The following is a 24,479-nucleotide window of genomic DNA, read 5'->3' on the forward strand; positions in this document are numbered from 1 at the left end:
GGATTAAAATTTGGGAAAATAAACAATTGAAACATAAACAATTTTTAGAATAAAAATTTTAAATACTCTCAAACTATGATATTTGATATAAAGAATATTATTAGAGTAAAATAGGACCTTTTGGATATTACATATTGTAGCTGATTAAAAAAAAAAAAAATACAAGTGAGATAGGGGATAGATGGGCCCCTGAGCTGGACATCTGGTGTGTTTTAAGTGGAATAAAATTCAAGCTTTGTTCTCACCCAGACACTCCAAGGAGAAAGCTAGTGGCAAAAGCTGAACTCTGCTAAAGTATAGATAAGATGCCCACTCCTGAGGTCAAGGAAGACTTCCCTGTCTGCATATGGCACAGGAAAGCTTCTTTGGACTCAAAAAGGGAGTGGGACCCCACCCAATAAAAAATGTGGACATGCACCCATAGGTCTCTGTGGTGGAATCTATCTTAGAAAAAAGTTACAAATGCATCTTGAGGAAGATCCATGAACCTGTCAGACGTGAAGAGAGAAACAAAATAATTGACCAAAGGTAAATAAAGACCTGGAAGGACTGGCCTATATAAGTGATTTACCTTTAAGATTCATCACCTCTTTGCTGCACTCCTCCTTGCTCAGGATGCCAGTACTCCTCTCCAGGTGTGTGTCTTTGCCTATTTTCTGACTCATTGTGCTCCTCTTCATTAGCGACCAAGTTCATACGCTTTCTCTCTAATTGTGTATTTCTACCTAGCTTCTGACTTAAACAAATTGTTTTTCTGTACACTCTCCTATACACTGTGCTGTGTCTCTAACAAAAAACTTTGTACCTTTTTTTTTTTTTTTTTTTACAGTTTTTGCCTCTTTGAAACATTCTTGCTTTCAAAGGAGGGAAAGATCCAGGGCCACTTTGCTTCTAGCCTCTAGCCCCTGGTGGTCTAGTGGTTAATATTCCCGGTTTTCATCCAAATTACCTAGGTCCAATCTCTGGGCAGGGAAACAATATCTCTCTTCAGGAGCACTCACTGTTCTTCTTCCAAGATATCAAGGACCACACAAAAACACAAATAATGAATTCCTGTGTAGTCGATTTAAAAGGGAGGAAATTGGATAAACGAATTATTATAATGAAATGCAAAAATTTATGAAAAGGTTATTCATTAAATATTTTATTTATTAAAATTTTTATCCCATATATTCCTGATTAAGTTTGGATATATAATAAAATACACACATACGTAGATAGGTAGAGATAGGTAGATAGATGAGAAGACACATACACACACACAAAGCACACAGATGTCATTTTAAAGTTTAAAGCCCACTTCAGTTTTCTTGCTTGGAGAATCCCATGGACAGAGAGAGGTGCCTTGTGGGCTACACAGTCTATGGGGTTGCAAAGAGTCAGACACACTGAGTGACTAACACTAGATCCTGACCACTAGAACAAGATAAATAATGTTAAACTTTAAAATGACATCTGTGTGTTTTGTGTGTGCATATGTGTGTCTTCTGCTCAAAGATAAAAGTAACAAATGAATAATATAGTGAAGTGCAGATATTTCTCATCTCAAGCAAAGTTGCTGTGAGATACCTATTTTTTGAAGGATACAAGAAATGAATCTATTATCATCAATGTAAGTGATAAGAAAGTCACTAAATGTGCTCTCAAAAAATTTTTTATAATGTATAGATTTGAAAATATAAGATATTTTTAAGAAAAACACTAAGAGAGCAACCCCAATTAAAGTAAGATGAATATGAGTACAGAAATAGAGATATCAAAAAGTATCACATAAAATGTGAAAAAAAAATGTGTCTGCATTGGCAACAGTAAAATTCACAAACAAAATGGCAAAAATTAAATATGAAATATGAAATCAATTTCCCAAGTTAAGTGGAAAAGAAGTAAAATCACCGGGGAGGAAAGGTGCTTATAGAAAAGAAATCAGTGCTCAAGACTACACATAACCATTAACGTAAATACATACTAAAATACATATCCCCAAACCAAAGAACTAGATTAATGGAAAAAGAATCAAACAAACAACAAATAATCCTCAGTAGATAAAACCTTCCTCAGTCAAATAAAGACATGATTGAGATTGTTCAAATGAATTTCCAAATAATTTAAAAGAATGAAAGGCAGCTATCAGGTTATACTCTGGTAAACATTTTAAAATTGTAGAAGAATATGACAGCAGGTAAGTTACTATCTCTCAGCCCCACATTCTCTATTCTGTACTCTGCTTTTTGATGTAGGGGCTGAAACTCAGTGAACCACTTTTCTGTCTTGCCACCTGGTTCCTTCCCTTTTTAAGATGTGACAATGAACAGGTGCTAGAGAGAGATTGAAAGGTGCTAGAGGAGGAAGGGTCTCGCTCCTTTTTGCTTGTGTCCCATTCCTATGAGTGTCTCTCCATCTTTCTTTTTGCATCCAGTTGCATTCAGTTGCCATTTTTAAAAATTTAATATCAGCCTTATTGAGACTCAGAACTATCAGCAGGAGCAGACTGGCACCACCACCTCCTCAGAGCTCCAGATCACAGGCCAAGGAACCCCTCTTTCACATCAGAGATGCTAGTTCTAGCTGAGCAGGGATCTAATCACAAATGTCTGGATTTCAGCTGCACAAGGTTTCTCCTCTGATTTTCTAAATCTTAATAATTACAATCCCCTCTTAATTTTCCAATGCTAGGGACAATAGCTGTTTCCTTTAGTAGATACATTATGGTATAGTGTTCTCTGAAACAAAGTGAAGTCACTCAGTCGTGTTCGACATTTTGTGAGCCCATGGGCTGTAGCCTTCCAGGCTTCTCCTTCTGTGGGATTTTCCAGGTAAGAGTACCAGAGTGGGTTGCCATTTCCTTCTCCAGGATATCTTCCTGACCCAAGGATCAAACCTGGGTCTCCTGCATTACAGGCAGACGCTTTACCCTCTGAGCCAGCAGGAAAGTGCATAGTGTTCTTAAGTAAATTTTTATATCTACTTAACAAATATTTATATTAGATTATCTTTATTTAGAATAACTGATAGGTGACTGCTGTGGTTTCTGTCACTTGACTGTACCTTAACTGATAGGAAAAAATCTCTGTAAGAATGCAAGTCTGAAATTTAAAAACATATTAAAAGTGAAAAACTTTGGACTTATCACACATCTGGCTAATAAAAAAATGGCAGCAGATTAGTAATCATTGTTTAATTTTAATGGTACATGGCTTTGACATTAAACTAGTCAAACCAATTTACAACAAATGACTGAAGACAAAAAAAAGTTTAATATACATATAATGTCTAATAAATTATATAATCAACATATCCCCCCTGGAAAATAGTAGTAGTAGTAATATGCTACTAATAATAAAGTAAGATGCATTTACCCAGAAATAATTTCTAGAACACATGAAGAACTCTACGAAGCAAAATGAAAGAAAAATAAAGAAACTCCTCCCATGGAAACAGGAAAAATACTTAAGCTTATAGTTTAGTCAGAAAAACTAAACAGATAAGTACATTAAAAAGTGTTCAATCTTAGTCATTAGTTGAATATTATTGACTAGAACAGAACAAACCATAAAAGATAAAAACAAGCATTACCAAATCAGTAGGATATGGAGTATCTAGAATACTTACACACTGTTAATACATACATAAATTAGGAAAAGCACTTTCAAAATTTATTACAGTTAAACACATGTGTACTGGATAAACTAGCAATTGTTGTTCCATGTCCAAACCTAAATTGTATATGCATGCTCACAAAGGATATATATATTTGAAGATGCTCACAGCAGCACTATCATTAATAAGCAACAAGTGGAAACTATTAAAATGACAATTTTGTTATGCAAAGGCAAAATGAACTACAAGACAATTATTAATACTATTTTGTGAAATTCTGAATATCAAGACAAAATAAATAAAACTAAGCACATGTTAGCAAGTTAATGCTCAAAATCCTGTAAGCTAGGCTACAGCAGTATGTGAACTTAGAGATGCCAGATGAACAAGCTGGGTTTAAAAAAGGCAGAAGAACTAGAAATCAAGTTGCCAACATCCATTGGATCATAGAGAAAGCAAGGAAATTACAGAAAAAAAATAAAACCCATCTATTTCTGCTTCACAAAATTCTTTGTGTAGATCACAACAAACTAGAAAATTCTTAAAGAGATGGGAATACTAAGCCAACTTACCTGCCTCCTGAGAAACTTGTATGCAGAACAAGAAACAACAGTTAGAATTGGACATGGAACAACAGATTGGTCCAAAATTGAAAAAGGAGTACATCAAAGCTGTATATTGTCACCCTGCTTATTTACCTTATATGCAGAGCACATCATGTGAAATGCTGGGATGGATGAATCACGACCTGGAATCAAGATTGCTGAGATAAACATCAATAGCCTCAGTATGCAGATGATACCATTCTAATGACAGAAAGCAAAGAAGAACTAAAGAGCCTCTTGAAGAGGGTGTTAGAGGAGAGTTTAAGAGCTGCCTTAAAACTCAACATTCAAAAAACTAAGATCATGGCATCTAGTCCCTCTACTTCATGACAAACAGTTGGGGAAAAAGTGGAAATAGTGAGAGATTTTATTTTCTTGGGCTCCAAGAAAATCACTGTGGATAGTGGCTGCACCCATGAAATTAAAAGATGCTTGCTTTCTGGAAGAAAACTTATGACAAATATAGACAGCTTATGAAAGCAGAGACATTAATTTGCTGACAGAGGTCTGTAGAGTCAAAGCTATGGTTTTTCCATCAGTCATGTATGGATGTGAGAGTTGGACCATAAAGAAAGCTGAGACCATAGAGAAAAATTGTGGTGCTCAAGAAGACTCTTGAGAGTCCCTTGGACAGTAAAGAGATCAGACCAGTCAATTTAAAAGGAAATCAACCCTGAATATTCATTGGAAGGACTAACGCTGAAGCTGAAACTCCAATACTTTGGCCACCTGATGCAAACAGCTGACTCATTGGAAAAGACTATTTCTAGGAAAGATTGAGGGCAGTAGGAGAAGGGGAAGACTGAGGATGAGATATTTGGATGGCATCACAGACTCAGTGGACATGAATTTGAGCAAACTTCAGGAGCCAGTAAAGGAGAGAGAAGCCTGGTGTCTGAGTCCATGGGGTCTCAATGAGTGAGACAGAAACTGAACAACAAGCCAAGTTCAAATTAATGAATAAGAAAACAAGAGGGAAAACAAGTAGAGCTTCATTCTATGCACATATTTGTTTAAAAAGAGAAACAAAAACAGAATAATGACACTGAGAAAACCTAAGACAAAATGAATAATAATGTTAACACCTAAATATAAGAAATTAGGAGGATAATAGCAGTACAAAAGTAGATATAACAACACACAATCAATGATTTTATTAGTCATAGGATTGGAAGTAATGTAAAACTGCTTTCTTTTAAATATTAGAATCTCAGTAAAATATAATTTTTAAATGGAATATATGTGATTATATATATATATAATTTTTTTATAATTTCTCATGCTCAAATATTTATACTTCTCATGTTTGTAAAAACATAACAGATATGTTATAGAAAGCCTCTCAGTCTATAAGAAAAGCTTCATATCATCATGGAAAATGTTAGGAAATTGATTTTCAAAACCATTAGTTCATGTAGACCAAACAGATTAAAAATAGACTATAGAATGCAGCAAAATATTAAATGAATAATTTTAAAAGGATGAATTGGTTTTATTCTGTGCATATAATAATGATTTATAATCATGATATTTATTTAAATTACCATATAATAGAAAAAATAAGAAAACATCTTTTATACATTTTAAGAAAATTTAATAAAACATTATACTAAATATGATATTTTAAGCAAAATTTCCATTAATGAAATTATAGACAATGATAAGATCTGGCCCTTAAAATCACTTGGTATAAGTATCCCAAATAACAATTAACGCTACACAGACACCAAAGTTTTAAAGTTTTCCCAATTAAAAGACAGTTGAGGTCACCTGATATTGATATTTATGTTGTTATTCTAAAAATAAAAGGGATTCATTAAAAAGAAGATAAGCATACATATTAAGAAATAAGAAAAAAAATTCATTTGCATTTAGTTTACCATGTTTATCTTCCAAGAAAATCTATCATTATAAATGGAAAAAATATATATTTTGAAAATATTTATAAATTAAAAAATAATATAACTGACATGTTCATTTTAGTAAGGTGGTTTACTATAAACATAAATACTTAAACTTTCTTCTCTACTGCACTATTAAATGCATAATTAATACATACAAATATGTAAACCAAAATATAATATCTGCGATGTTCAAAAATACAAACAAATGTGAATAAAGCTCAGAAAGAATAATATTAAACCTATACTCAAAACCACTAAACTACATTGGGGCTTCCCAGGTGGGACACTGGTAAAGAATCCTCCTGTCAATGCAGGAGATGCAAAAGAGGTGAATTCTATCCCTGGGTTGGGAAGATCCCCTGAAGTAGGAAATGACAACACACTCCAGTATTCTTGTCTGGAAAATTCCATGGACAGAAGAGTCTGGCAGGCTACAGCCCATGGGGTCACAAAGAGTAGGACAAAAGTGAGTGACAGAGCATAAACACATGCACAAAATAGAGACTAATTTTTTAGAGATAAAAGTGAGGTTGTATTATCAAATGAAAAGATTTCAAATGTATAGATCTAACATTTTCTCTAATTACTCTGGAAATATTTATTTCTAGGCAAATTCCTAAATGGATTCTCAGGAAGCATATATGACAGCAAGAAAATAATTTTAAGATGTTAGTTGATCAGGCATGTGTGGCTCTGTGACCTCATGGACTCTAGCCCATCAGGCTGTTCTGTCCATGGAATTCTCCAGGCAAGAATATTGGAGTGGGCAGCCATTCCCTTCTCCAGAGAATCTTCCCACTCCAAGGATCAAACATGAGTCTCCTGCATTGTAGGCATTTTCTTTACCATTTTTACCAATGGATCTTTACAGTTGCAAGCAGATTCTATACCAGGAAGTCCTAATTTTAAGTGCACAATAAACCTAAATGAAAACTGACTCCTAAGACTAAGGAAATCACAGATTGATAAATATATAAATATGAAATTTGAAAGCCCAAATATATGCAATTAAAATCATAAATGGGCATAATATGTTAATATTGATGAAAGTAGAAAATATTGCTATAATTTACAATACATATACACACATTTGATGAAACAGAATGAGCAATTTACTCAAACTTAGCCTCACACTAAGAAAAACATTTTGCATTTAAAATGATTATTTTTCAAAGAAAATCATGATATTAAGTTATCGGTCAGGATGCAAGACATTTTTGCATGATACTATTGAAAAGGCATTTTGGTGAATCCTACGAAAGACAGGGCTCCCCAGGCAGTGCTAGTACTGAAGAACTGGTCTGCCAGTGCAAGAGACATAAGAGATATCAGTTCAATCCCTGGGTAGGGAAGATACCTTAGAGAAGGGAATGGTAGCCCACTCCAGTATTTTTGCCTGGAGAACCTCATGGACCCAGGAGTCTGGTGGGTTACTGTTCCTTGAGGGTCACGAAGAGTTGGACATTACTGAAGCGACAGCATGCATGCAGGCATCAAAGACAAAGTTTAAATTAAAATAATCCTTTGAAGCTAGAAAATATTTCAACCTCTATTGTCTTGCAGTTCATTTTGTAGAAATTCTTCCTAAGGGTACAGTTAGGAAAGTGCCCAAAAGTTTATATCTAATGGTATTCAATGTATCTTTTCATGTACAATATCTAAATTTGGGGATTGTTTTAGACACACATCACTGTAGATATGTGTTTTAGATATATTTGGATATTTTGGATCAGAGAAGGCAATGGCAACCCACTCCAGTACTCTCGCATGGCAAATACCATGGACAGAGGAGCCTGGTAGGCTGCAGTGCATGGGTTCACTAGGAGTCAGACATGACTGAGCGACTTCACTTTCACTTTTCACTTTCATGCATTGAAGAAGGCAATGGCAACCCACTCCATATTCTTGCCTAGAGGATCCCAGGGATGGGGGAGCTGTCTATAGGATCGCACAGAGTCAGACACAAATGGGGCAACTTAGCAGCAGCAGAAGCAGATATTTTGGATATTAAAAGTCAGAGACTAGTGTAAATAATTTATAAGCAGAAAACTCAATTAAAGACAAATGAGAGATCGAAATGAGGAGCTCTTACACCCTATGATAATAGCAGAGCCCAAAAGTAAGAAAGGCTTCCCACCTGCCAATGCAGGAGATGCAAGAGATAAGGGTTCCATCCCTGAGTTAGGAAGATGCCCTGAAGTAGGAAATTGGCAACCAGATCCATTATTCTTGCTTGGAGAATCCCATGAACAGAGAAGCCTGGCAAGCTACAGTCCATGGGGTCGCAAAGAGTTAGACATGACTCTATACACACACACACATACACAACAAAAAGACTTTTCTTTTTCATGAAAATGACTAAGCCAGGGAAAAAACACTTTGTTTACTCTAACCTTCTCAACTTACTTTTTCTCTATAAAAGCTTTCTCTTCCACTTACCCTTTGGGACATGCGTATGTTCACCATTACTGTAGATCCAAAATTGCAATTCTGTGCCAATTCTGAATAAACCTGCCTTTGCTGGAGTCATATCTGGCAGTCTGCTTATTTTCAGATCAGTACTAGTTACTTAAATGTATACTGTTCACTTACATTTATCATGTTTTGTGTGTTTTTGTGGGAATTTTTTGGCATAAAATAAATTACTGTATAGCCATTAAAATATGAATTTCCTAGAGTTTTTAAAGCCAAAGAGTGCATATATGTACAATTTAGCTGAGGGAAGCAGTTTATTTATATTTTAACAGTGGGATATAATAATAACTTTATAGATACATATATTTAGGAAAAATTTGTCAAAGGTAATTAAGTTCTCAAAAGTTATTACTTAATTGGATGTATAATTCTTTCAACACTTATTCAGTAAATAGATTGAATGTGCATTATGCCTAAGGATACAATAATGAATGTTGCAGACAGATATCAAGATTTATTGACCATGTATACCTAGTAAAAATAGAAAACAATAGTGTATGTAATTTTATGAACTGCAAACAATTTGGGATAGTGTGCAGGGTGGTCTATTTTAAATAAGAATAAGAGTAAATAACTGTGTATGTGGACATATTTTGAGATGAAATTTGAGCAGTGTTAAAAGGCCAAGCATGTGAAGATTGTAAGGAATAACATTTAGGCAAAAAAAAAAAAAAAAAGAGAGAGAGTACAGTCAAAGGGATTGAGTGGAATTAGATTTGCTGTATTTGAAGCAAAGATGAAAGGGCAATTGGGTTGATGTATTGAGGAAAAAAATGTAGAGTAGGAAGAAACAAGATCCAGTGGATGATTTTAGGTGGAAAAAGGCATTGTATTCTAATTTTAAAATGTTCTTGAAGAGAACTGATATGTTACCTGTATTTGTAAAGCACCTCTGGCTGCATTAGCAAATGGACTTTAGGGGGAAAAGAAGGAAGGAGACTGGAAACTTCTGCTGTAGTTCATGTCAGAGGTGCTATTATCTTTGTTTAGGGCAGAGTTTCTCAGGTAGTTAGAGGGAGTGTATTTTGCCACCCCAGAGGATATATTCGGCAATATTTGGAGACTTCTTTTGGTTATCACATTGGGCAGGTGGGTACAGCTGGTATCTAGTGGATAGAAGCCAGTCTGCTGCTAAACATTGTACATGCACAGGGCAGAGCCTCACAGCCAACAAAGAATTATCTGACTCAAAATATCAACAGTGTTGACTTTGAAAATCCCTGACTTAGTGTGATAGGAATAGAAATTGAGAAAAGTAGAGAGATTGATACAATCGGGCAAAAAAACATTAAGTACCAAACTTTTGGTAGTCTTTCAAAAGGCTCCTCAGACTATTTTACCAGAAATGGTAAACTATGCAGTTCACATAATTTTCATGAAATATGTTTATTGCTTTTAAACAAGCAATTAAGATAAAGAAATTTGAGGATTTTTGTTGTATTTTGTTTTCAATTTTTTTTGGCTATTCTTCTTAATTTTTATTTTATGTTGGAGTTCAATCCCTGGGTCAGGAAGATCCCATAGAGAAGGAAATGGCAATCCACTTCATTATTCTTTCCTGGGAAATCCCATGGACAGAGGAGCTTGGTGGGCTACAGTCCATGGTGTCTCAAAAGAGTCAGACACAATTTAGCGACTAAATAACAACAATAGTTAGCAATATTAGTTTCAGGTATGCAAGAAAGTGATTCACTTATGCACATACATGTATCTTCTTTTTCAAATTTTTTCCCATTTAGATTATTACAGAGTATTGAGTAGAATTTCTTATTCTATATATTTTTGGGGTTTGGGGGGTGTTTGGTCATTTTTGTTATTTTTGTTTGGTTTTTATTTTATGAGAAGTGATAATCGGAAAAATACATAGTCTAGAACTGTCAATAATCCACGAAGACTAAACTTAAAAGAAAAATTGAAACCTAAAATTTTAAAAAAGAGTTTTTTTAAAGCCGTTTGCTAAATGTTATTTTAAAAGAACATTCACTCAAAATCTTTTTTCAGATTAAAAAAAAAAAAAAAGAAAGTCTACTCACTTGCCATTCAATGCTGCCACCCCAACTGTGCTTCGGGCAATTGCCATGCTAGCTACAAATGTCCATTGCTGACTCTGAGGATCCCACCTCTCCACTGTGTTCAGATAACTCCAGCCATCATGTCCTCCCACAGCATAGATAGGGCCTTCCAGTACTGTCACACCTGCAGTAAAGGAAAGATAAAAAGTGAATGAATCATGACACAGTGAGGTTCTCAAATCAAATTAACAGTAAAAGCTATTATTTAGCTGTTATGTCATTCAGAATAGCCTCTTTCAGTTAACAAACGATTTCACTGAGGTCGAAACTAATCACTATTAATTGAACCATTTCATTCACATGAAAACATAAAGGAATCCATCTAAATATTATGACCTATATACTTTATGAAGGAAAATATATTTTCTTATTTATGATCATATAAAGATTCAAAATCTAAAAGTCAGAGATGATGCATCTTATGCCTCTACTTTTGAAGACTGTTTTTACACTGCAATTTAAAGTACTTTATTTTTTTTTTTTTCACATTCAGGAAAATTGCATTAAGCAGTGTAATATAATTAGTTTGAATTTCAGGCTAGGGTCCTCTAAGTTTTGGCTCCCCTGTCAAGACATAATAAATGTATCTAAAGCTTAGAGAATACAATATCTCTTTTCTTATAAGCTGAAATTATTGAACACAAGCGATTAAATTATTTATGAGTCATCAATAGATGATATATACAAATTTTACAGTTTTTTTCCTGTCAATTCACTTCTATATTAGATGAATTTTCTTAAATGTTAAATAATCACTAACTATTTAAATATTATATTTATATTTACTGAAGTGGTCTCATTATCTATTAGGGGAATTCTGGTTAATTTTCCACAAGTTTCAAAGCACAATGTCTGATTGTTAAGAACTCTGAACTATCTGTGATTCTTACCCTATTTCTTAGCTGACAAGTTAAACTGCCCCAAATGTATGTATATTGAGAGAAGACACAAGGCTCCTCGGTCATAGAAGAAAGATAGTTATTACCATAACAATGGCAATAGTCAGAGTATCAACTTTTTTTTTTAATCAGTTCTCCAAGCCCCAATTTCCCAGTCTTGGTTATGCCAAGAGGACTTTAACATCTCTTTCATGCTGACCAGACTTGAGACAGGATTCTCCTGCCTCTAGAATCGTGACCTCACTTTCCTTAAAGCACTTACTTTAAACAACTTATAATTGCAAATTGAAAGTTTTCGGTCCCTTTGAGAAGTTAATCTTTTAAAAAACCTATTGCCAGTGTTACAGCCTAATACTTTGTTTCTCAAGAACCTAGGAATATAATCAGCAAGAAAGTTAGTGTTTATATCTCCCAGTTTCTGTGCAAGAGTAACAGCTTAACTTCAACTCACAACTTGCTTCAAGTTGTAAGTCTACCTCTTGTTTGGAAGATAGTAAATTCAATTTACCTTTGTTTAAATAAGGCCAATTTACAAACATAGACTACCTATGATCCACCCATGCATTACAGCTCTCAGAAACTCCCTCCTCCCCCTTTGTTTTAGTGGAGGTGCATTCAGCCTCAATTCTGGTCTCTTTTCCTTATTGCAATAGTATTGAATAAAGTCTTCCTTGTCTGTTTATCTATTACACTTTTTTTTTTTTTTTGCTTTGACAATATTTAGATGATATCTGAACATTCAATAGGTTGTAAGTTAACTTGAAGTTGGAAGCAAATTAATATATAATGGACAACAAACTTATATACCCGTTGCTCCAGAAGGAGACATTCTCTTCATGCTTTTAAGTATGACTGTCTTTCACTATGGAGAAAACAACTATCTTTATCTTATTAGTATTTCTGTTATAAAAATTTAGAGGAGGGGAAGTTACTGTCTTATTTAAAAGTTGTACAAAAATGTGAAAGAATCATGGAGAATTGTATCTCAACAGAGATGTGAAAGTAAAATGATACTTTTAACCTATTCATGGATTGATTAACTTATTCAACTAATGTTTATCGAGTGTCTACTATTAGAATTTTTCTTATCGCCAAAGTTCCGAGAACATATATGTGAATAAGAAAAAGGCCCTGCCCTCATTAAACTTACTTAGTCATTAAATACTTAACATAAATGGAATAAGTGTTACAGAACCAGGGGTCTGTCTGCTTGCTGCTCAAAAGCCATCAAAAAGGCCAGGTTGGTGGAAAGTTTGGTTTATTTGAATGTCAGCAACCAAGGGACAGGGTGAGAAGGGCAGGTACCTGTCCAAGTAACCTACTACCCCCATCCTCACAAGAGCTTTTATAGTGGAAGGAGGGAGTTATTTGCTGAATCACCACAGTCAGTTTTGACTGCAGTCTTGAAGTTGGTTACCAGTGGTCTGACCAGCATCATCTTGATTGCTTTAAATATAGTTAGTCTTCAGTTCCAGGGTTGTTCTGTTGCATTTCTTGAGGCCAGTTCTCAGAATTGTGGCAGTTTATGTCATGACTACAGTCTGGTCATCATGTAGTTAAATTCTCCACCTGGTGGAGGTTTCAGTATTTCTAAGATAGCTCAAAGATATGGTTCAGAATATTACCTATAGCCCTGCAGAAGGAGGTAAATGTCTTTGATTATGTTTAATGACTACAATATTTTTATTGGTCTCCTTTGATTGTTTTCCCTTGTTTTGCATGTTTTCACTTATCTGATTAAACTTATTATTTGACAAAAGTCAGGTTGAGGACATGGGAGGGATCAAGGATCATACGGTCCTGCTTCATTTCATAAATACATTATTCACAGCAGCAAAGTCTTGAGTGGCTCCAGTATCAATAACAAGAAAAAAAGGAGAAAGGAGACAGAGAGGAAATGTTTAGATGGGTTGGAGAATTTTTCAGAAGTTTCTGGTATCTGAAAATTATGAACAAAGAGTGTTTCTAGGAGGATGGGTCAATTACTTGCCTGCCTATTTCTTACCAAGTCCAAGTTTATATTGGGTATGTAAAGAGAGAAGTTGCTGTTGACTTTGAAAGTGGGTTCCATACCAGTACTATAGTTCGTTTCGTTTATTCACTCAGTCATGTCCGACTCTTTATGACTCCATGAACAGTAGCACTCCAGGCTTCCCTGTTCATCACCAACTTCCAGAGTCCACTCAAATCCATGTTCATTGAGTCAGAAATGTCATCCAACCATCTCATCCTCTGACGTCCCCTTCTCCTCCTGCCCTCAATCTTTCCCAGCATGGAGGTCTTTTCCAATTAGTCAGTTCTTCACATCAGGTGTCCTAAGTATTGGAGTTTCAGCTTCAACATCAGTCCCTCCAATGAACACCCAGGATTGATCTCCTTTAGGATGGACTAGTTGGATCTCAACTAGTCCAAGAGTCTTCACCACAGTTAAAAGCACCAATTCTTTGGCTCTCAGCTTTCTTCACAGTCCAAATCTCACATCCATACATGACCACTGGAAAAACCATAGCCTTGACTACACGGACCTTTTTTGAGAAAGTAATGTCTCTGCTTTTTAATATGCTGTCTAGGTCGGTCATAACTTTCCTCCAAAGGGGTAAGCGTCTTTTAATTTCATGGCTGAAATCATCATCTACAGTGATTTTGAAGCCCAGAAAAATAAGGTCAGCCACTGTTTCCACTGTTTCCCCATCTATTTGTCATGAAATGATGGGACCAGATGCCATGATCTTAGTTTTCTGAATGTTGAGCTTTAAGCCAACCTTTTCACTCTCCTCTTTCACCTTCATCAAAAGGCTTTTTAGCCCTTCACTTTCCGCCATAAGGGTGGTGTCATCTGCATATCTGAGGTTATTGATATTTCTCCCAGCAATCTTGAGTCTAGCTTGTGCTTCTTCCAGCCCAATATTTCTCATGATGTACTCTACATATAGGTTAAATTAGCAGGGTGACAATATACAGCCTTGAAGTACTCCTTTTCCTATTTGGAATCAGTCTGTTGTTCCATGTCCAGTTCTAACTGTTGTTTCCTGACCTGCGTACAGATTTCTTAAGAGGCAGGTCTGGTGGCCTGATATTCCCATTACTTTCAGAATTTTCCACAGTTTATTGTGATCCACACAATCAAAAGCTTTGGTATAGTCAATAAAGCAGAAATAGATGCTTTTCTGGAACTCATTTGCTTGTTCGATGATCCAGCAGATGTTGGCAATTTCTTCTCTGGTTCCTCTTCCTTTTCTAAAACCAGCTTGAACATCAGGAAGTTCATGGTTCATGTATTGCTGAAGCCTGGTTTGGAGAATTTTAAGTTTTACTTTACTAGCGGGTGAGATGAGTGCAATTGCATGGTAGTTTGAGCATTGTTTGGCATTGCCTTTCTTTGGGACTGGAATGAAAACTAACCTTTTCCAGTTCTGTGGCCATTGCTTAGTTTTCCAAATTTGCTAGCATATTGGGTGCAGCACTTTCACAACATAATCTTTCAGGATTTGAAATAGCTCAACTAGAATTCCATCACTTCCACTAGCTTTGTTCATAGTGATGCTTCCTAAGGCCCACTTGACTTCCAATTCAAGGATGTCTGGCTCTAGGTGAGTGATCACACCATCGTGATTATCTGGGTCGTGAAGATCTTTTTTGTACAGTTCTTCTGTGTATTCTTGCCACCTCTTCTTAATATCTTCTGCTTCTGTTAGGTCCTTGCCATTTCTATCCTTTATTGAGCCCATCTTTGACTGAAATATTCCCTTGGTATCTCTAATTTTCTTGAAGAGATCTCTAGTCTTTCCCTTTCTATTGCTTTCCTCTATTTCTTTGCACTGATTGATGAGGAAGGCTTTCTTATCTCTCCTTTCTATTCTTTGGAACTCTGCATCCAAATGGGTATATCTTTCCTTTTCTCCTTTGCTTTTTGCTTCCCTTCTTTTCACAGCTATTTGTAAGGCCTCCTCAGACAGCCATTTTGCATTTTAGCATTTCACTATACAAATTTTAATTTGTCTGGTGACTATTTATTCAGTTATGTACTCTATAAAAATACTTAATCTGTGATGGTTTTAATTTTGATGTTACAGTAAGTTCCCTGCACACGAACCTTCAAGTTCATATGTATGAAATTGCCTGGGAAGTATTCTTGCCTGGGAAATCCCTGTAGCCTGCCAGGAATTTTGTATTTTATATTTATGTTTAGTTGCTCAGTCATGTTCAACTCTTTTGCAACCCTACGGACAATGGAGGAATTTTATAGAAGAGGATATATGAAGGTCCTATAAGCATATAAAATGTTTAATATAGCTGGTAATCAGAATAATCAGGATATAAAAACAAAACATCTTTGAGAGAAAGTTTTTTGACAACCATACTTTACTATTTTTAAAGTTGTAAAAGTGTTTTAATATCAAAAACTCTTATAAACATTGGATCATAAATTTTTATGATGAAATTGTCATTTAAGTATACCACTTTGGAAAGAAATTTAACAATATTTTGTGAAAGTATTATGATCTAGTTTTTATAAAATTTTAAATACTTTGTAATATTTTAATGGGGAATATACACAATAAGCATACAAACATAATTGAATGATTTTATATATTAAAATTCTTTAATCAAGTTATTTTGAGTGAGAATATCAAAGCTAGGTATAGGAAAAAAATATTGTCTTCTCACTTTCAAGTTATGTTTATAACATTCATTCAGGTTGTTAGGTGAGGCACTCATTTATTATTTTCCATTGCATATACTATTACATTGTATGAATAAGCAACTTTTGTAGGTCCATTTCTTTGTTACCATACATGTTGATAGAAACAGCAGAAGATATTTGTTGGCAACATTGAGAATAGAGGGTAATTGCCTGGGCTCAAATTTCATTCTGTTTCTACCAGCTGTGTGACAATGAAAAAAAAATCCCTTATTTCCTGCATCTCAGTACACTTATCCTTTAAGAGTGCCTCAGTTCAGTTCAGTCATTCAGTCGTGTCTGACTCTTTGCAGTCCCACGTACTGCAGCAATATCTGGCTTCCTCATCTATCACCATCTCTTGGAGCTTGCTCAGATTCATGTCCATTGAGTTGGTGATGTCATCTTCTGTCATCCCCTTCTCCTCCTGCCTACAATCTTTCCTAGCATCAGGGTCTTTTCCAATGAGTCAGTTCTTGGTGTCAGATGGCCAAAGTATTGGAGTTTCAGCTTCAGCATCAGTCCTGCCAGTGTCTATTGAGGACTGATCTTTAGGATTGATTAGTTTGATCTTTCAGTCCAAAGGACTCTCAAGAGTCTTCTTCAACACCACATTTCAAAACCATCCATTCTTTGATGCTCAGCTTTCTTTATAGTCCATCTCTTACATCTATTCATGACTACTGGAAAAACCATAGCTTTGACTAGATGGACCTTCATCAGGGAAGTAGTATCTCTCTTTTTAATATGCTGTCTAGATTGGTCATAGCTTTTCTTTCAAGGAGCAAGCAGCTTTTAATATCATAATTACAGTCACCATCTACAGTGATTTTGGAGTGCAACAAAATAAAGTCTGTCACTGTTTCCATTGTTTCCCCATCTATTTGCCATGAAGTGATGGGACCAGATGAAATTATCTTTGTTTTCTGAATACTGAGTGTTAAGCCAACTTTTTCATTCTCCTCTTTCACTTTCATCAAGACACTCTTTAGTTTTTCCTCACTTTCTGCCATAAGGGTGATGTCTTCTGTGAATTGTTGATATTTCTCCCAGCAATCTTAATTCCAGGTTGTGCTTCATCCAGGCCAGCATTTGACATGATGCACTTTGTATATAAGTAAAATAAGCAGGGTGTCAATATAGCTTTGACATATTATTCTTACCTCTGAAAATTCTGCAATATAATATTAGAAAATTTTGTGTAATTTTTCTTCAAGATAGTTCAATGAAGGCATCAATTCACTACTAATTGTCAGGTAAAACACCACAAGTAAAAGCTGAAAACTTTCTATATGGCCTTTAGAGCACAGATAAATGCAATGCATATTAAGATCTTTAAATATAAAGAGTGATCTTGGTGGCAGTCATTTTGACAGGTAATTCCTGCAAAAAGTTTAACTTAAAAGTAAAATCTACTGCTTACATAATTTACCTCAAAATATTTGTTTTACTGTTTTTATATTAATGCAACTGATATATTAATTTGTTCTCCTGAGAAAGAAATCATCTGTCCATGTTACTATTATCCATTCAAAATATTGCTAACTTTATTCTAAATTCTCAGTCCTTCCAATTTAAAGAGAATATATATTCTAATTATGAAAAATAATGAAAATCTTAAAGTACTTTTTAGTATTGTTAAATTTTTATATATTTACCATTATTTACATATTTAAAAATAATGAAATTGTGAAATATGAGATTTCCTTTTGCCTAGGTAGAGAAATTTATTTTTATATGAATAATACCAGTACTTTGGCCACCTCATGCGAAGAGTTGACTCATTGGAAAAGACTTTGATGCTGGGAGGGGTTGAGGGCAGGAGGAAAAGGGGACGACCGAGGATGAGATGGCTGGATGGCATCACCAACTCGATTTACATGTGCTTGAGGAAGTTCCGGGAGTTGGTGATGGACAGGGAGGCCTGGTGTGCTGCAATTCATGGGGTCACAAAGGGTCGGACACAACTGAGCGACTGAACTGAACTAGAACTGAATAGTGCATTTAAATGTATTTTAACTTAATCACTGAGTTGAATAAATATTCCTTAATGGAAGTCACAGAATATATCTAACTCATCAGTGGCTTCATAATATGCATATGACTTTCTGAGCACAACTTATTTTTTATTTTATTTTCTAAATTCTTTTTTTATAATCATCACCAAAGTTACAGTAGTATCTAGTAAATATTTATAACTAACCATTGAAAGTGAAAGTGAAGTCGCTCAGTCGTGTCTGGCTGTCTGTGACCCCGTGGACTGTAGCCTACCAAGCTCCTCTGTCCGTGGGATTCTCCAGGCAAGAGTACTGGAGTGGGTTGGCATTTCCTTCTCCAGGGGATCTTCCCAACCCAGGGATGGAATGCAGGTCTCCTCCATTGCAGACAGACGCTTTAACCTCTGAGCCACCAGGCAACTCTCTAACTAACCATTAGAGAGACTTAATTCTGCTATAATTATATACTTTAACTTCAAGAGCAACGAATCGCTAAGCAATAGCTCATAAGAATGAACATTTTACAATTGCTCTGTGAAAAGAATTAAAGAAACAAACAAAAAAGCCCTGTGCAGTGGGGAATATTGAAATAGATAAGCATATATTTTACTCACATTAGTCTGTAAAAATCTCTTAAAAATATTAAATACCTCTATTTATATATTCATAGAAAGAGAGAAAAAGAGGGAGAGAAAAGAAAAAGGTTGTGAAACTTTTCCCAATGTTATAAATGTATATAATTATGCAATTTTCACTGTTGTTCAGTTGAGAAGTTGTGTCTGACTCTCCTGTGACCCCATGGGCTGAAAAACCATGCCAGGCTTCTCTGCCCTTGGAACTTTCCAGGAAGGAATACTGGGGCGGGTTTCCATTTCCTTCTTCAAATATATATAATACCCTCTCTATAAATATCTTTATATAATTATGATGTAAAATACACATTGGTTAATGCACATATATTTTTAAAATGTTGGCCACAGGTAGAAAAAGATGGACTAAGTTACTAGGTATATTTTGCATGCCCTCTTACAAAATCACTTAGGGTTAAAATATTTTCTTGATCCACAAGCAAAGAGAAAAAGCACAATTTGTACTGATGTATTTCACTCTTTCCTTCACTGAGATAGTCTTGGCTGCCCATTGAAATAATTTAGAAACTTTCAAAACAAGATATTAGTGTCTGAATTAGAGAGATTCTGATTTCACTGTACTGGGCTTAGGTCTAAACTCAGGTATGTTTAAAAAATTTTTAAACATATGTGTGATTCTTATGGAGAAGGCAATGGCAACCCACTCCAGTACTCTTGCCTGGAAAATCCCATGGACAGAGGAGCCTAGTAGGCTGCAGTCCATGGGGTCGTTAAGAGTCGGACACGATGGAGCGACTTCACTTTCACTTTTCACTTTTATGCATTGGAGAAGGAAATGGCAACCCACTCCACTGTTCTTGCCTGGAGAATCCCAGGAACAGGGGAGCCGGGTGGGCTGCCATCTATGGGGTCGCACAGAGTTAGACATGACTGAAGCGACTACTGATAAGAGTTGGACTTACCAGTAGCAGCAGCAGTGCTTCTTATGTGCAGTCAACATAGACTGCCACATTAGAAAATGACTACTGTACTAGCACTATGGCAGAACGTCTCTCAATAATAATATGCCAAACTTGCAAGTTTCTTAAGATCTTTCATTCATGTCTTGTGTATGTGTGTACATGTGTATTTTATGTAGATATATGAAACTGAGGTTGTCATAGAAGTTTAGCAGTCAGCTAATCACAATTTCACTGTTATACAAGTCCATTTTCTGGATTTATTCACCACCCAAACAGTGACCACGACAGTGACAGTGAAAGTCACTCAGTTGTGTCTCACTCTTTGCAAATCCAAGGACTTGGAATTCTCTAGGACAGAATATTGGAGTGGATAGCCTTTCCCTTCTCCAGGGGATCTTCCCAACCCAGGAATTGATCCTAAGTCTCCCACAATGAAGGTGGATTCTTTACCAGCTGAGTCACAAAGGAAGCCCAAGAATACTGGAATGGGTAGCCTTTCCCTTCTCCAAGTATCTTCCTGACCCAGTAATTGAACTGGGGTCTTCTGTATTGCAGGCAGATTGTTTACCAACCCAACTATCAGGGAAGCCCACCATCCAAACAGCTTTCCAATAATTATGGTATAGCTTCTGTAAGACATATCTGCAGTGTACAGTGGGTGGGGAAAGGGGAGGAGTACGTCAAATGGGTACTAACTTAGTACCAGTCTACATGATGAAAGGAATGACTCTTGTCCAAAGTGAACAAGTCATGATTGGGGGAAGATTAGGATTCATCAGAGGTGAGAAATTCTTGGAAGAAAGAACATTGGTGTAAAGGCTTTACGGCAGGAAGAAGCAGACTATGTCCGAGGAGCTGCAAGGCTAATATGACAAGAAAACTGGAGAATTAAGAAATAGGCAGTAAACATTAATGTTGAAGAATAAAAGTACTACATATCATGGGGATCTGTGTACAAATAAGTATTTTTTTTAATCCCAAGAAAACTGTGAAGCTACCAAAATGTTTAAATCAGAGATGTAATAAAACCATACTTTTTTTATTGTACATCATACTAGATGTGGTATGGAGAAATTAGAATGTGTGAGTCCATGCCAGTGGTATGCAAGAGAAATTACAGAGTCCTGTAGTAATGTGGCAGAAATCGATATGAGTAAAACAGAAAGACTCAGGAAATATTTTCAAATACTGAGGATGTATTTATAAATCTCTTTTCTTATACCCCTCCTTCAATTATTTCATCAACACATTCTTTAAAATATATATTCCAGTTATGTGAAATATTTCTCTCTTGTGCTTCAATTAACTGATCTGTATACTTGAGCTAGTTATAGTACCTAACATATAGGGCTGTTTCAAGTTCATTATTTAATGAACTAATATATGCAAAGCACTTAGAGAAACATCTGAAACATTTTTAACATTACTTCAAAATCACTGCAGATGGTGACTGCAGCCATGAAATTAAAAGACACTCCTTGGAAGGAAAGTTATGACCAACCTAGATAGCATATTGAAAAGCAGAGACATTACTTTGCCGACTAAGGTCCATCTAGTCAAGGCTATGGTTTTTCCAGTGGTCATATATGGTGAGAGTTGGACTGTGAAGAAAGTTGAGCTTTGAAAAATTGATGCTTTGAAACCGTGGTGTTGTAGAAGATTCTTGAGAGTCCCTTGGACTGCAAGGAAATCCAACCAGTCCATTCTGAAGGAGATCAGCCCTGGAATTTCTTTGGAAGGAATGATGCTAAAGCTGAAACTCTAGTACTTTGGTCATCTCATGTGAAGAGTTGACTCATTGGAAAAGACTCTGATGCTGGTAGGGATTGGGGAAAGAAGGAAAAGGGGACAACAGAAGATGAGATAGCTGGATGGCATCACCAACTCGATGGATGTGAGTCTGAGTGAACACCAGGAGATGGTGATGGACAGGGAGGCCTGGCGTGCTGCAATACATGGCGTTGCAGAGAGTCAGACAAGATTGAGCGACTGAACTAAATTGAAGTATTCAATTTGATGAAGATAATGACAGCAATACAATCCGACCTTTGGTTTTCTAATCAAACTTCAACCTGCATTGTCATTTTAGGGGAAATGGAAGAAGTCTTGTGAAGGAGCAAGTTAAAAATTTAAGTATACTCCAGTGTGACACATTGCCTCTACTTCTGAGGACTCCATCTATATTTGATTCATTGAGGCAGTTTAAAGTTATGGTACAAAATCTTCCACACAAAAAATGTCCTCTCTTAGTATTTTGCTAAATAAATATATATTTTTTTTATCTTATGAAAAGCCAAGGAATGATTTATTGTAATCCTTAGTTATTAGTTTAAATGATATTGTTTAAAAATTGTTTCATTTTCCATTTTAGTTACCTGTTGTCAATTGTGGTCTAAAAATATTAAATAGAAAATTCTAAAATTAAACCATTCCTAAGTTGCAAATTGTGTGCATTTTGAGGAACATGATAAAATATCATGCCATTCCACCCTGTCCTTCCTGAGATCCCTAAAGATAACATAGCCTTCTTCTGACATCCAACCACCAACATCCTTGTGACTCAGTGGGCTACTTTTACATGTAAGAAATGCAATTGTAATAGATTTTGAAGTGCTACTTTTCTAAATGCCAGCTTTCCTGTAGCTATGCATTATTGACTTTTAAAGCAAATATTGTGATTAAGATAAAATAGAGAAGTAATGCAAAGACCATGGATTGCAATTGCATGATCAGAGAAGATATCACAAGAGATAAAGTAAGTGAATTAGGATGTAAAGGTTGACTAGAATATTGACAAACAGACACAAGACAATGTGCATGTGTGCTCACTTGCTTCAGTCATGTCTGACTCTTTGCAACCCTATGGACTGCAGCCCGCCAGGCTTCTCTGTCCATTGGATTCTTCCAGCAAGAATACTGGAGTGGGTTGCCATGCCCTCCTCCAGGGAATATTCCTGACCCAGCATCTCCTGCATCTCCTGCATTTTGGACAAATTTTTTATTGCTGAGCCACCAGGGAAGCCTGCCAGACAATCTAAGTGAAGGGAACGGTTTGAACAAAACAGAAACAAAAAACAGGTTAAGTATAAAAAAGAGTGAATACTTTTTTTTTTTTTTAAGTTGTTGTATCAACTATAAAAATATTCTACTCATAACTGACTACTTTCTGTTTGGATAAGACTCTCGAGAGTCCCTTGGACTGAAAGGAGATCCAACCAGTCCATTCTAAAGGAGATCAGTCATGGAGGTTCTTTGGACGGACTGATGGTAAAGCTGAAACTCCAATACTTTGGCCACATCATGCGAAGAGTTGACTCATTGGAAAAGACTCTGATGCTGGGAGGGATTGGGGGCGGGAAGAGAAGGGGATGAAAGAGCATGAGATGGCTGGATAGCATCACTGACTCGATGGACGTGAGTCTGAGTGAATTCTGGGAGTCAGTGATGGACAGGGAGGCCTGGCGTGCTGCAATTCATGGGGTCGCAAAGGGTTGGATACAACTGAGCAACTGAACTGAAATGAACTGAACTGTCCGTATCCACCATGGAACTTGCGCCAAGACCGCACTTGTTATTGACCACTCTCTGACACTGATTGCATGTGAATGTATTAGTTGCTCAGTTGTGTCCAACTCTTCGCAGCCCAGTGGAATGCAGCCTGGGATACTCCGTTGTCCATGGAATTTTTCAGGCAAGAATATTGGAATGAGTTGCTGTTTCCTCCTCTGGGGGTTCTTCCTGACCCAAGGTTCAAACTTGCATCTCCTGCATTTCAGGCAGATTCTTTACCATCTGAGCCACCAGGGAAGCCCTGATTGCACATGGGGCTCCTGGTATTGCAGATTTATCTTTAGGCTTCCGTATTGGCCTGGCCAAATTTTAAAACTGAATCTACTGATAATATAATCATAAATTATTCAAATCAGTATTTGCTTCATTGTTAATGAAGTTTTAAAGACTATACCAATCCTTTGATATGAAATAGGGAAAAGAATGAAAAGCAACAGAAAAGAAACATCCAATGAAAACCAAAGAAGCATATTAAAGCTAGCATTAGAATATTTTCTTAGTATCAGAAAGACAAGCTTATCAGTATTTTTTCATGCTGGCCTATACCAAGGTATACCAATGATGTTAAGTGCCATATTCTTTTTTTTTTTTTTTTTCATTTCTTAAATAAGTACTTCATTTCTATAATTATAATACTGAATGAAGTAATTATTTTAAAATAATCATTTCAAAAAAATGTCAGATGACATTTCTGACCTTCAGAAATTAATGTTAAATCAAGAAGAAAGATTCCATAAGTGAAGAATTATGGGCAGCTGATCAGCTTTACCTATGCTGCTTTGCTTTTAAACAGATTGGAGGCAGTACATCATTTCAGATATGTATGTAAGACTGTTTACAGTCTTTAATAAGATGCATGAAATGAGCAGAAAAATTTTTTTCTAATAATAATATCACTGTAATTATTGGTGTAATAATTAGTATTTCATCTACGTGACACGTATTTTACCTTTCATGACTCTCACGTTTCATACTGTAAAAGGCCTTCCTCTATGGTAGCATATCAAACTTTTACCCATCGTTAAAACTCCACCCAATTATCTAGATAAAATTTCCCTCTTACTTATAAAGTTTCTGGCTTAAATCTCAACATTCAAAAAAATGAAGATCATGGCATCTAGTCCCAT

The 24,479-nt window shown here is 35.8% G+C and overlaps 1 protein-coding gene across 1 annotated transcript in view; it reads right to left on the bottom strand.

The window, feature by feature from the left end:
* KLHL1 (kelch like family member 1) overlaps positions 1 to 24,479 on the bottom strand; it is a 532,887-nt gene that overhangs the window by 40,772 nt on the left and 467,636 nt on the right. The window contains exon 8 of the mRNA XM_052650221.1: positions 10,615 to 10,777. Coding sequence (XP_052506181.1) covers positions 10,615 to 10,777 — 163 coding nt within the window. The remainder of the gene's footprint in view (positions 1 to 10,614; positions 10,778 to 24,479) is intronic.

This window comes from Budorcas taxicolor, chromosome 12, assembly GCF_023091745.1.
Source record: "Budorcas taxicolor isolate Tak-1 chromosome 12, Takin1.1, whole genome shotgun sequence".
NCBI lineage: Eukaryota > Metazoa > Chordata > Mammalia > Artiodactyla > Bovidae > Budorcas > Budorcas taxicolor.